Source organism: Sinocyclocheilus grahami, unplaced genomic scaffold, assembly GCF_001515645.1.
Source record: "Sinocyclocheilus grahami isolate Dianchi unplaced genomic scaffold, SAMN03320097.WGS_v1.1 scaffold847.1, whole genome shotgun sequence".
Taxonomy (NCBI): Eukaryota; Metazoa; Chordata; class Actinopteri; order Cypriniformes; family Cyprinidae; genus Sinocyclocheilus; species Sinocyclocheilus grahami.
Genome location: NW_015506026.1, coordinates 282,123 through 295,178, shown reverse-complemented (window position 1 = coordinate 295,178; position 13,056 = coordinate 282,123). Strand labels below are relative to the sequence as shown.

Below are 13,056 nucleotides of genomic sequence, written 5' to 3'. Positions count from 1 at the left end.
TAGTTAACTACTCACCGATTCGAATGATCCGGTCAGAACGAGTCTCTAGTTAACTACTCACCGATTCGAATGATCCGGTCAGAGTGAGTATATTTATATTAAATTTATTATATTATTAATATTCCATGATTATTGCATTAAATATATTACACGAGTAAAGGAATATAATTATAGTAATTGTTAATGTATGGCACTTTTTGCATTTGTCTAGGCTGTTTTTTAAAATTATTTTTTGTCCTTTTTTGTAATTTCAAAGTTTTTTCAATTTTTTTTGTACTTATTTAATTTTTTTTAGAAACCATATAGTTAGAAAGCATATAGTTATTTTTAGCATAGTAAGAGACATACATGGATTTACCTGTGGTAATGAAAGAATAATGTTAAAGTCCTAACTCATTTGCACTGTCAGAATATAACATATTTAACCCTTATATATATATATATAAGAACCCTATATGTGTGTGTATATATATGTGTGTATATGTGTGTGTGTGTGTGTGTGTGTGTATATATATATAATATTACACTTCTATCTGCATCCCTACTCAACTCAATGCTATACTGTTAAAGTTATAGTTATAAGATTTTTGTGAAGAATGTCAGTAATCAAACAGTTGTTGGTAGCCAGTGACTTCCATAGTATTTTTTCATACTATGAAAGTCAATGGCTACCAGCAACTGTTTGGTCTCCAACATACTTCAAAAAAATCTTCTTTTATGTTCAGCTAAAGAAAGAAACTCGTACTGGTTTGGAACAACTTGAGGGTGACTAAATCATGTTTGGGTAAACTATACCTTTAATTGTGCATTTCCAAGTTACAAAAAATGTAATAGTATATTAGTAACTGCACTTATGAAATACGAAAATAATTTTATGATTGTTAGTGCCTTAAAACCACAACTCCCCTTCTGGTGCAACCAAATCGTGTGCTGGATCTGTAAAACATGGATCCCTGCATAGAACACCAATGACAAACTTGGTGTTTAACACTCCTGCTTTTACTAATACTCTGACTTGCGCTCTCTTTCGCTATGTGCTGGTCTGTTTACGCTCTCAGTGCCAGCTGCGCAGCAGAACAGAGCCCTGTTTATGAGAGCTGGTGGACGGTTCTGGAGCGTGGGGCAGTTCTGGGTGGGTAGTTACTCTCAGCAGTACAGTGAAGGTACAGAGCTCAAACCGGGTGTGGACGCTGTCAAACAGAGCCGAGTCTGTCTGCAGACACCAGCAGAAACCATCCTTACCACACCCGCTTCAACTCTGTGCTGCGAGACGGACGAATGAATGTGCTTCTGCATATATTCAGACAAACCAGAAATGTGCTGAACTTTGCTTAGCATTGTCAGTAAAATTATTAAAATGCCCATTATTATTAGGGTACAATGGGGCTAAAGGCACACCTTAAGAAAAAATGTGCTATTCACTGTGCCTACAATGTATATATGCAGAAAAAATATTTGTATTGAACATTAATGGAGCAACATATTTTGTGTGAAAATAAATCATACAAGTGGTTTATTTTGTTTAAACATCTTATAAATATATGAGGTGGGTTTACCACACACGGGGTAAAAGGCACACAGTATTGATACAAATACTTCAGCTAAAATAATAATAGTTTTTTTTTAAATAATGTCTAAGTTAATACTTGTTTAAAACAATCACCTTAGCAAAGCTTGTACTATTTTCTGCTTATTTTGAAAAAACTAAAAAAAAAAAAAATTATTTCGATAAAATAGTCATTAAAATATGTTAATCTAAAATATATATATTGTAAAATACAGAAACAAAATCATTTTAATAAGTAAAGATTCTGAAAGCACTGAAGGAGATCCAATAATAATTCAATATATATTTACAGTAGTAACAACAAATGATATTTTATTAAATTATATGATTAATGTTTTTAAATATGATGGTTTCATTCTAAACATGGTGAATATCTCTAATATGGACACCCAACATAATATATGACATTTACCATCTGAATCTAACCATGTCGTCAACAAATGGAAAAGTCAGCCATCTATTAATTATCATGTTAATTACGTTTAGCCCCAACAGCAGGGGCGCTTTTTACCCCAAATACCATACTTTTACACATTCTTTCATTATTTAAAAACGGTTGAAAATCATTAAGCAGACCTCTGTCTCAAAACACAAGCATTTTAGCAATTCTCGTTTGCTACTTAAATCTACAACATTTTAAAAAACATAAAATATTAGATCAAGCAAGCACAGAATCGACTTTGCCCTGCGGCTCGCGATCACGTCAAGGATCAGACAAATATACACGTGCATCTTGAAAAGCGGATGTTTTGGAAAGTGCCACGTTTTTGTGCCGTCTAGTGGTTTAGATGAGAATAATATCAAAGGCGCCTTTAGCCCCGTTGTACCCTACTATTGTTGCATTACACGTTACATAATCAGATTACTTTTTCAAGTAACTAGTAAAGTAACTCAATACTGTTTAATTTACAGAAAAATATCGGAGTTACTTTTTCAAATAAGTAACCCCAGTTACTTTGTTTTCCATGTATTGACTGACAGCTCTCCGGTCCGCATGCTGAGAGAAATCAGGAGTGTGTTCAGAGGCGTTGTGTGCGCTGTGTGAACATGTTACTGTAGATCTAGACTAAATGAGAACATGCATTTACTCATCTCACTCACACAAAATCAGATTCAGTATTCCTCTAAATCAATAAAAACAGTGAAATACAAACTCAGAATATGACGCAAACCTACAATAATTAAATATGTTAAATGACACAAATATCCTTTATGCATTTAACCCCATTTTATTAACAAGTGTCTTTGCTGCTGACCTTCGATGAGCAAATTCAACCGTACTAAGCAAAAATGACTTTATATAAACACACTTGTGTTTCATTTTTTAATTGCTGAAGAGTGCTGAACTTTCTTCTCCTGCGTCCTATTCTTCATGTAATCCAGAAGGTTTGTTTGAGCTGCGCCCTCTACTGTACAGACGTGACGTTACATTTCATTAATTTCGCTTTTGGTGTGAAAGATCCTTTACATTTGCCAAAAATAGAACTTTTTATATTGAAAACAAACAAGCAATCCGAGCCCAGATTAGAAAAAGTAACGCAGAAGTAACATTACTTTCCATTAAAAGTAACTAAGTAATGCAATTAGTTACTTTTTTAGGGAGTAGCACAATATTGTAATGCATTACTATTCAAAGTAACTTTCTCCAACTCGCTGACTACTACGAGAATTCACTTTTAAAACTAAAAGGAGTCAGTACTGTTGTGCCGAAGTAGATCGAATGATTTTGCAAGCATCTTGGAAAAGTCCTTGAAAGAGACTCACCAAGTAGCATGGCCAAGCGACAGCCCTGTAATTTATTGACAACCCTACCATTTACATAAGTCATTATTTCTATTCTGTAGGTTTAACAAAGCAAAATCTTGCCAAATAAAGGAAGTGCTTCCAAGGTATCCGAAAACCTGCTTTAAGTAGTCAAGTCAGATTTATTTATATAGTGCTTTTCACAACACTCATTGTTTCAAAGCAGCTTTGCAGAAAATTGTGATGTTAATGTTTGTAGCATTTTAATATTTTCACGCCTTACAGTCCCATTTCGCAGTTAGAGCTGGCTGATAATGAGGTTTACATTTTTGTGGCAATACAAGCAATCAAGCAGCTGTGATTTGCTGTATACATCATCACCCTAAATGAGTTTCTTGTGTGTATGCGGAGAAACATGCACATATTTCTATATCCAGCTTTATATAATGAGCTGGATGATAATATAGTTACATTTTGTGATGATATAAACAATCAAGCAATTGAGATTTGCTTTATATATTATATAAAGCTTTACCTGAATGTATTGCATGTATGTAATCATCATCGATGTACCAAAACAACTGCATCACTCAGAAAACAAGCAGATGATGACAGCTGGGATGAGTTATGAATTATTAATACTGTCTTTAAGCCCCTCCTGGAACATGATAAGGCTTACATTTAAACGACTCACAATAAAACGTGTCAATATACACTACCATTCAACAGTTTGGGGTCAGAAAGATTAAAAAATAATAATAATAATTTATTTTATTTATTTACTTATTTTTTTTAATTTCAAATAAATGCCATTCTTTATACTCATCAAATAATCCAAAAAAAAAGTGTCACATTTTCCACAAAGATATTAAGCAGCAAAGCCATTTTCAACTATAATAATATTTCTCGAGCAGCAAATCAGCATATTATACTGATTTCTGAAGGTCATGTGACACTGAAGACTGGAGGAATGATGCTGAAAATACAGCTTTGATCGCATAAATAAATTATATTTTAAAACATATTCAAACAGAAAAACGTTATTTTAACTTGTAATAATATTTCACAATATTACTGCTTTTTTCTATATTTTTGATTAAATAAATGCAGCTTTGATGAGCAGAAGAGACATCTTTGAAAAACATTAAAAGTCTTACTGATCCCATGGCAGTGTGTGTGTATATTTTTTAATTTCAAATAAATGCCATTCTTTATACTCATCAAATAATCCAAAAAAAAAGTGTCACATTTTCCACAAAGATATTAAGCAGCAAAGCCATTTTCAACTATAATAATATTTCTCGAGCAGCAAATCAGCATATTATACTGATTTCTGAAGGTCATGTGACACTGAAGACTGGAGGAATGATGCTGAAAATACAGCTTTGATCGCATAAATAAATTATATTTTAAAACATATTCAAACAGAAAAACGTTATTTTAACTTGTAATAATATTTCACAATATTACTGCTTTTTTCTATATTTTTGATTAAATAAATGCAGCTTTGATGAGCAGAAGAGACATCTTTGAAAAACATTAAAAATCTTACTGATCCCATGGCAGTTTGTGTGTATACATATATATAAATCAGTAAAATTTACAGTAAAAACTGCCAGCTGTGGTTGCCAGAATATTACCATAAAAAAATACAGTAGCAACATTTGAGGTTTTACAGATTTAACTTAAACATACATTTAAAAACTGTATTTTATTAACTGATATAATGTTAATATGCCAACCTCTTGAAGTACTGAAATCTGTTTAGTATCTTTGTAATACTCTGATAACCACCAAAAACAGCTGGTGATGAACCACAGCTCATCACAAACAGCTGAGAAGGAAAATATAATTATTAAAAAATCATACAATGTTATTTTCTGGATTTTTTTTTAATTCGGTGTCTCACAGTTGAGGTGTACCTACGATGGAAATTACAGATCTCTCCATTCTTTGTAAGTGGGAAAACTTGAAAAATCGGCAGTGTATCAAATACTTATTTGCCCCACTGTATATACTATATTCATTATAATCGTGTCATTCACACAAACACGGTAACACACGACAATAACGTAATGCAAATAAACATTCATTTAACGACATTAGATGTAACACACAACCCTAATGAACATAACTGATAAGACAAAACTAAGAAGAAACATGGTTATTTCAACGAAAAAACATCAAATGTGAAATTATAATGCAGGGAATTCTGGGAATGCCAATTTAGGGTTTTTCACGGTCAAATATACGTTCTTTTTCACTTGCAAAAACTGTATTTTACTGTAAAATTACAAGAAATGTCCATTACAGTTTTTCACCATGTATAGTAAGGGAACTTACCGTTAACCAATTAATAGGTTTTTACTGTAGCATTTTTACAGTCTTTGTTAAAATCAGGGAATTCTGGGAATGCCAATTTAGGGTTTTTCACGGTCAAATATACGTTCTTTTTCACTTGCAAAAACTGTATTTTACTGTAAAATTACAAGAAATGTCCATTACAGTTTTTCACCATGTATAGTAAGGGAACTTACCGTTAACCAATTAATAGGTTTTTACTGTAGCATTTTTACAGTCTTTCTGTTAAAATCATGCTCATTTTTTATAGTGTGTGTGTGTATATATATATATATATATATATCAATCAACATGTTCCAGTGCACTGCCTTCGCTCTTAGACTGTGCTGCACTGTAATCTTCAGAAACTGGTTTTGAACCCTGAACATTACTTCAAATGAAGTCATTCATTCGTTGCATATTTCAAGCGGCTCGTCTGTGAAGTCACGTCAGATTTTCCATCCGTTCCTCCTCTGCTGCATTCAGCATTGTGCATCAGTCTCTATGTGATGATTGTTTAGTGCACCAGAGAACGGCCTCTTTTCTCACGTCTGCCAGTTTTCCAGCATGATTCAGACATTGAGCTTTCTCTTGTCCTTTAGTTCTGCACGATCAGAATGCTTCAGTAGGGGTTTGAGCAAACACTGGTGCATGCACGCTGCATCGTGGCGAAACCTGCGGCTTTATCTCGCAGAAGCCACATCACAGGACACAGATACAGGCATAAACATGGCAGACCTGTTTGCTCAGCTGTGTTCGATAGACTCATTTGTCGATGACACGATCCAATAAAATACGATTTCAACAGTGTCTGATCAAATTCACTGAAGCCACAAAGCATCCAGATATTTGACTTCTTTGTAGTTTGTTTTTCAACAAATACTACCGTGATGTTTAAATATTCACAATCTGTATAATATGTCTTTTTTGCGCTCTCGTTCACGTTCTGCTCATGACTTCCTGTCTGAACTGGCTTTACAGGAAAACAGCAATCTCACTGCTTCCTGTTCACATCCTTCACACGGTTTTGCGTTCTCATTTCGTCTTTCTTGCTCCAGTTCAACTGTTCATTATGCCTCTGGCTCTATCAATCAGTCTTATTTTAGGATATGCATGCATGTATCTTTCTATATTAATATACGTATATGTATACGCTAATGTTAAAATGTTTGGGATCAGTAAAATTCTAAATGTTTTTAAAGAAGTTTCTTCTGCTCATTTATTTGATCAAAAATACAGAAAAAACTGTAATATTCTGAAATATTATTGCAATTTAAAATAACTATTTTCTGTTTTAATATATTTAAAAATTTAATTTATTTCTGTGATTTAAAGCTGTATTTTCAGCATCATTCCTCCAGTCTTCAGTGTCACATGATCTTCAGAAATCAGTCTAATATGCTGATTTATTATCTGTTTTTGCTGCTTAATATTTTTGGGAAGCTGTGATACTTTTTTCAGGATTCTTTGATGAATAAAAAGTTCAAAAGAAGAGCATTTATTTAAAATAGAAATCTTTTCTAACAATATAAGTCTTTATTATTACTTTTTATCAATTGAACACATCCTTGTTGAATAAAAGTATTAATTTCTTTCAAAAAGAGAAAGAAAAAAACATTTACTGACCCCAAACTTTTGAACAGTAGTGTATATTGTGACAAAAGATTTCTATTTCGAATAAAGGCTGTTTATTAATTTTTTTAATTAATCAAAGAATCCTGAAAAAAAAGGATCACAGGATCAAAAAAATATTAAGGAGCACAACTGTTTGACCGTAATATTTCACAATATTACTATTATTGTATTTTTGATCAAATAAATGCATTCTTAATGAGCAGAAGAGAGAAAAAATCTTACGGATCCCAAACTTTTGAACGGTAGTGTGCAGTTTTTAAAAAAAATAATAAAACTTTGATAATTTTAGTAGTTAAACTAAATGAAATAAGAACTGCTGCATTGGCATATACCTCATATAAATGTTCAAGTTTTCAGTTAACATAAATTTTATTTCAATTAACAAATACATTTTTAATGGTTTGTTTAATAACCCTGCTAGCAAGTCCTTCTTCTGCATGTCATTCTTTTCTTTTCTATGTTTTTTAATCCACAGTTCCCTAAAATCCTGCTACCACACCCATTACGGTCTCCGTTTTCTTATTTGTTCTCACTACCATTTCTCTCTCATTTGTTTTTCCTCCAGGACTCCAAGAAGACGCTGAAACGCACGCGTAAGTTCTTGGTGGATGGTGTGGAGCTGAGCGTCACCACCTCCAAAATCATCACTGATGACGAGAAGAAAGACGAGGAGATGAGGTTCCTCAGGCAAGTTCACTCTCTTTAGTCAAACTCTTAAAGAAAAAAACCCTAGCAACATTTTTCCACTTGATCTTGCATCTCGGCTGAGTAAACAGACTATTTTAGGCCTCAGGTCCAAGACCTTGTTCTTTCCGAATGGGACATAAATACACAAGGGAAGCTTTGTGTAGAGCCAGAGGAAGTGAGCCGCTTTTAAAGGACAAATCGAGAGATCAGATCTCCCTTCAACAGATAAATCCATCAGCTGGATTCTTGAGAGACTGCTCTTTTCTGGTGAAACACCTCAGCTGCTGGTAGTAGATTATATATGATGTGTTTCCCACCACACACACAAACACTGTGCACGTCTGCTCACAAAAACTACAACACTTCTGCCATCTAGTGGTGTGGTGGTGAACTTACATGAGATATTTTACCCATCAGCTGACCTCAGAAAAGAGCACCACTTCATCTCAGTCTCACAAAGAACACACACACACACTCTCTCTCTCTCTCTCTCACACACACACACTCACAGTTTCATCAATGAAACATTATCATCAATGTTGGAAACAGTTGTGATAATATTTAATATTAAGCACAACTGCATAATATTTTTTTGTTTCAGGATTCTTTGATGAATAAAAAGAACAGCATTTATTCAAAATATAAATCTTTTCTAGGGAATATAAGTCTTTACTATCACGTTTATCAATTTAACACATCTTTGCTGAATAAAAATATTAATAAAAAAAAAAAGAAAGAAAAAATTAAATTACTGACCCCAAACTTTTGAACAGTAGTGTATTGTTTCTTATATACATCATAACTTGTATATTGTTATATTAATAAAGTAATAATGATGAAAATTCATCTTTGCATCACAGAAAAAAAAATACTTTAAAGTATATTAAAATAGAAAAGCGTTATTTTAAATTGTAATAATATTTCACAATATTACATTTTTTTTCCTGTATTTTTGATCAAATAAATGCAGCCTTGATAAGCAGAAGAGACGTCTTTAAATTAAATATTTGCGTAAAGAAAAAAAACAACCTTCCTAATAATAGACTTTTATAATTTCTTTCTTTCTTTTGTTTTTGTAGTGAAATATGACTGGGCCGTGTTCTTGACAGGCTTGAAATTCAGCCCCACATAAAATATCTGTGTGGAACATTCCTCTGGTGTTTGGCTGTCAGTGAAGTCATGTAATGAAGGAGGAGGCGTTTTTCTGTCTGTGGGCCGTCTGTCGCTGCATTCTGCACATTCTGTGTCCATACATGTTGTTGAACATGTTCATCTTAAAGGGACAGTTCACCCAAAATGGAGAATTCTGTCATGATTTACTCACCGTCCTGTCGTTCCAAACCTGTTTGTGTCTCTGCAGCGCAAAAGCAGTGTTAAGTCGCTGGGGGATATTTGTAGCAATAGCCAACAATACATTGTATGGGTCAAAATTATAAATTTTTCTTTTATGCCAAAAATCATTAGGATATTAAGTAAAGATCATGTTCCATGAAGATATTTTGTAAATTTCCTACCGTAAATATATCAAAACTTAATGTTTGATTAGTAATATGCATTGCTAAGAACTTCATTTGAACAACTTTAAAGATGATTTTCTCAATATTTAGATTTTTTTGCACCCTCAGATTCCAGATTTTCAAATATTGTCCGATCCTAACAAACCACACATCAATGGAAAGCTTATTTATTCAGATTTCAGATGATGCATACATCTCAATTTAAAAAAATGGACCCTTATGACTGGTTTTGTGCTCCAGGGTCACAGATGACTGCAGAACACAAAAGAAGTAACTAAACCACACTGACTTCCACTGTATGGACAAAAAACACGGAGAGATTTCTAAACATATGTCATACAGTTATATAATAAAGAATGTCTTACAGTTGTGAAATTACAGATTATTGTGTAACACAAGTTACGCTTACAGGTCATTCCTCAAATATGTATATATGTTCATTCATTCACACAGGCGTCAGGAGCTTCGAGATCTGCGTCTGCTGCAGAAAGAGCAGCATCGCGCTCAGGCTTTGCTCAATCTGAAGCTGAAAGAGCAGCGGGAGCAGATGCAGCGCAGATTAGACCAGGAGATGAATGTGAGTGTCTCTGACATCCACCACGCACAGCACTCTCTACACATTATGAAGATCAGGATGAGTTTGTTTCTTCATCAGATCTGGAGAAATGTAGCATTGCATCAGTGTCTCTGCAGTGAATGGGTGCCGTCAGAATGAGAGCTGATAAAAACATCACAATAATCCACAGCACTCCAGTCCATCAGTTAACATCTGGAGAAGACAAAAGCTGAGACAAATCCAGCATTAAGATGTTTTTAACTAAAACACGAGCCCATAATCCATAATAACGCTTCCTCCAGTGAAAAAGTCTGAATCAGGAGAGAAATCTGCACAGATCAAACACCGTATAAACAGTCCAAAACGGCTCTAAACTTCAATGCTTTTGTCTTCTCAAGATGTTCACTGATGGACTGGAGTGCTGTGGATTATTGTGATGTTTTTATCAGCTCTCATTAGTCCAAACAGCTGATAAAAACATCACAATAATCCACAAGTAATCCACACCACTCCAGTCCATCAATTAATGTCTTGTGAAGTGAAAAGCTGCGTGTTTGTAAGAAGCTAATCCATCATTAAGATGTTTTTAACCTCAAACCGTTGCTTTCCGGACAAAATACGAGTCCTCTCTCCATATGCTTTCTCCAGTGAAAAAGTCTGAATCAGGAGAGAAATCTGCACAGATCAAACACCGTATAAACAGTCCAAAACGGCTCTAAACTTCAATGCTAGTGAAAAAGTCTGAATCAGGAGAGAAATCTGCACAGATCAAGCACCGTATAAACAGTCCAAAACGGCTCTAAACTTCAATGCTTTTGTCTTCTCAAGATGTTAACTGATGGACTGGAGTGCTGTGGATTATTGTGATGTTTTTATCAGCTCTCATTCTGACGGCACCCATTCACTGCAGAGCATCCATTGCTGATGCAATGCTGCACTTCTCCAAATCTGATGAAGAAACAAACTCAACCACGTCTCGGATGAACTGAGGCTATATATGTATATATAAGTTAAGATGGGTTAATTAAAGAGTGCATTATTTCTGGGAGAGGAGAAAATCTTAAAATATTGCTAATATTACACGTAAAATGTTAATAAATAGTGCTTATATCTCACTGTGCGGCTTTGCTCGCAGGCCAAGAAGAAATACTACGACACCGAGCTGGAGACGCTGGAGAAACAGCAGAAGCAGAGCATCGAGAGAATGGAGACGGAGCACACGGTTCGTCTGCGAGACGAGGGCAAACGCATCCGCGCCGAGCAAGACAAAGCCTTCAGCAAGTTCCTGGACCAGATGAAGCACCGCAAGAAAGAGGCGAGACACGGAGTTATACGAGCCCTAGAAAGCACACTCGAGCCACATTTCATTTCAGTGATGTTTCACAAAACAGACAATAATAGATTAAGACTTTATTGGTAATAAATTCAGTTTCCAATTATAATAATGAAATAAACCGATGAATGTTTGTAAGTGTGTAAATAATATTCTAGAACTTCTAGAAGTGATGTTAAGAAGGCCGTCAAGCATGATATAACTATAAAGTTTTAATAATCGAAGAAAGTCCACAACTATAACGTTTAGAAGCAATATAGTTGATTTAGATAAAAATGTAGTTAATGACTATATATTGACATAGCTTATAGGACGTAATTTATATTTTATTAAAAAAACAAAAACAAAAAAATAACATGATTTGAGGTTCTGTGTGATCTCATACTATATTCTTGCATAAAATATAACAAGCGTAAGTCAACATTATTATGTTTTACAAAAAAAGAATGAAACACTTGTATCTTTATTTGGTCTCAGGTCAAACAAGAAGTGGAGAAAATGCCCAGGAGTCAGAGGAAAGACAGTATGAAGATCAAAATGAACAACTTCCTGCAGATGAAATCAGACGAGGTCAGTTAAAGACTCAAAGCTGTGTGTGCAAAAACTGAACTGAACTGCTAAAAGGTTTGTGTGTCGTCTCTGCGCAGGAAGACAAGTTCCTGGCAGACCAGAGGGATTTTCTGGACTCGACCCTGAAGAGCATCATCGCTCAAAACAAGCGGGAAATCTCCGAGACGGAGCGCCAGTGTCTCATCAAGAAACAGAATCTGCTCCGAGGTATAAATGCATTCAGACCCGACCATCCTTACCTTTTACTCAGACTGCATGCTTACAAGCCGAGTGCTGCTGTCGTCTGTCAGAGCGAGAGGCCACTGTGTGGGACCTGGAAGAGAAGAGCTTGCACGAGAGACACCAGCTCCTCAAACAGCAGCTGAAGGACCAGTACTTTCTGCAGAGACACCAGCTCCTCAAGAAACACGAGAAGGTCTCAGTGATGCTTCATCTTTACTTCTTTTCCATTCACACGGTGCTGGTGCATTTCCACTCGACGAGCAACGACTGCCTGACTGCATTACTGCCTGTGATGCTCTCTGTTTGATGAGAAAACCTGGAAATAAAATAAAATAAAATAAAATATAAAATAAAATAATATAAAATATAAAATAAAATATAAAATAAAATAAAATAAAAAAATATAAAATAAAATAAAATATAAAATAAAATAAAAAAGTAAAATAAAATAAAATAAAATATAAAAGTAAAATAAAATAAAATAAAATAATAAAAAGTGTTGTCCAGACCTGGATAAGTCATGTAAATTGTTAATTTATTAATGAATATTCATTTATTTTAGACATTTTTAAATGCATTTCTAATTATTCTCTGATTTAAATTACTTTTTAGGTTAAACATTAATAACAGTTATTATTACTGTTGATTAGAGTAAAATTTGCTCATTTTGGTATTTTTCTTTTCAATGATTCAGTCGAACTGGTTCACCAATCAGTCTGAATTAGTCAATTATTTATAATAATCATAATAATTATTATTATTATTGAAAATGAAAAATAAATAAATAGCTTAAAATGAACTACAACTAAAAACTAAAAATAAACGTAATCAATAGTAATAATAACACAAGCATATAACAAAAAAAAAAAGAAGCTAGAATTAAATA

The 13,056-nt window shown here is 33.9% G+C and overlaps 1 protein-coding gene across 2 annotated transcripts in view; it reads left to right on the top strand.

The window, feature by feature from the left end:
• stk10 (serine/threonine kinase 10) overlaps positions 1–13,056 on the top strand; it is a 51,038-nt gene that overhangs the window by 31,756 nt on the left and 6,226 nt on the right. For both annotated transcript variants that reach the window (XM_016247664.1, XM_016247663.1), the window contains exons 10-15: positions 7,851–7,972; positions 9,943–10,066; positions 11,181–11,360; positions 11,856–11,948; positions 12,026–12,155; positions 12,239–12,363. In XM_016247664.1, coding sequence (XP_016103150.1) covers positions 7,851–7,972; positions 9,943–10,066; positions 11,181–11,360; positions 11,856–11,948; positions 12,026–12,155; positions 12,239–12,363 — 774 coding nt within the window. The remainder of the gene's footprint in view (positions 1–7,850; positions 7,973–9,942; positions 10,067–11,180; positions 11,361–11,855; positions 11,949–12,025; positions 12,156–12,238; positions 12,364–13,056) is intronic.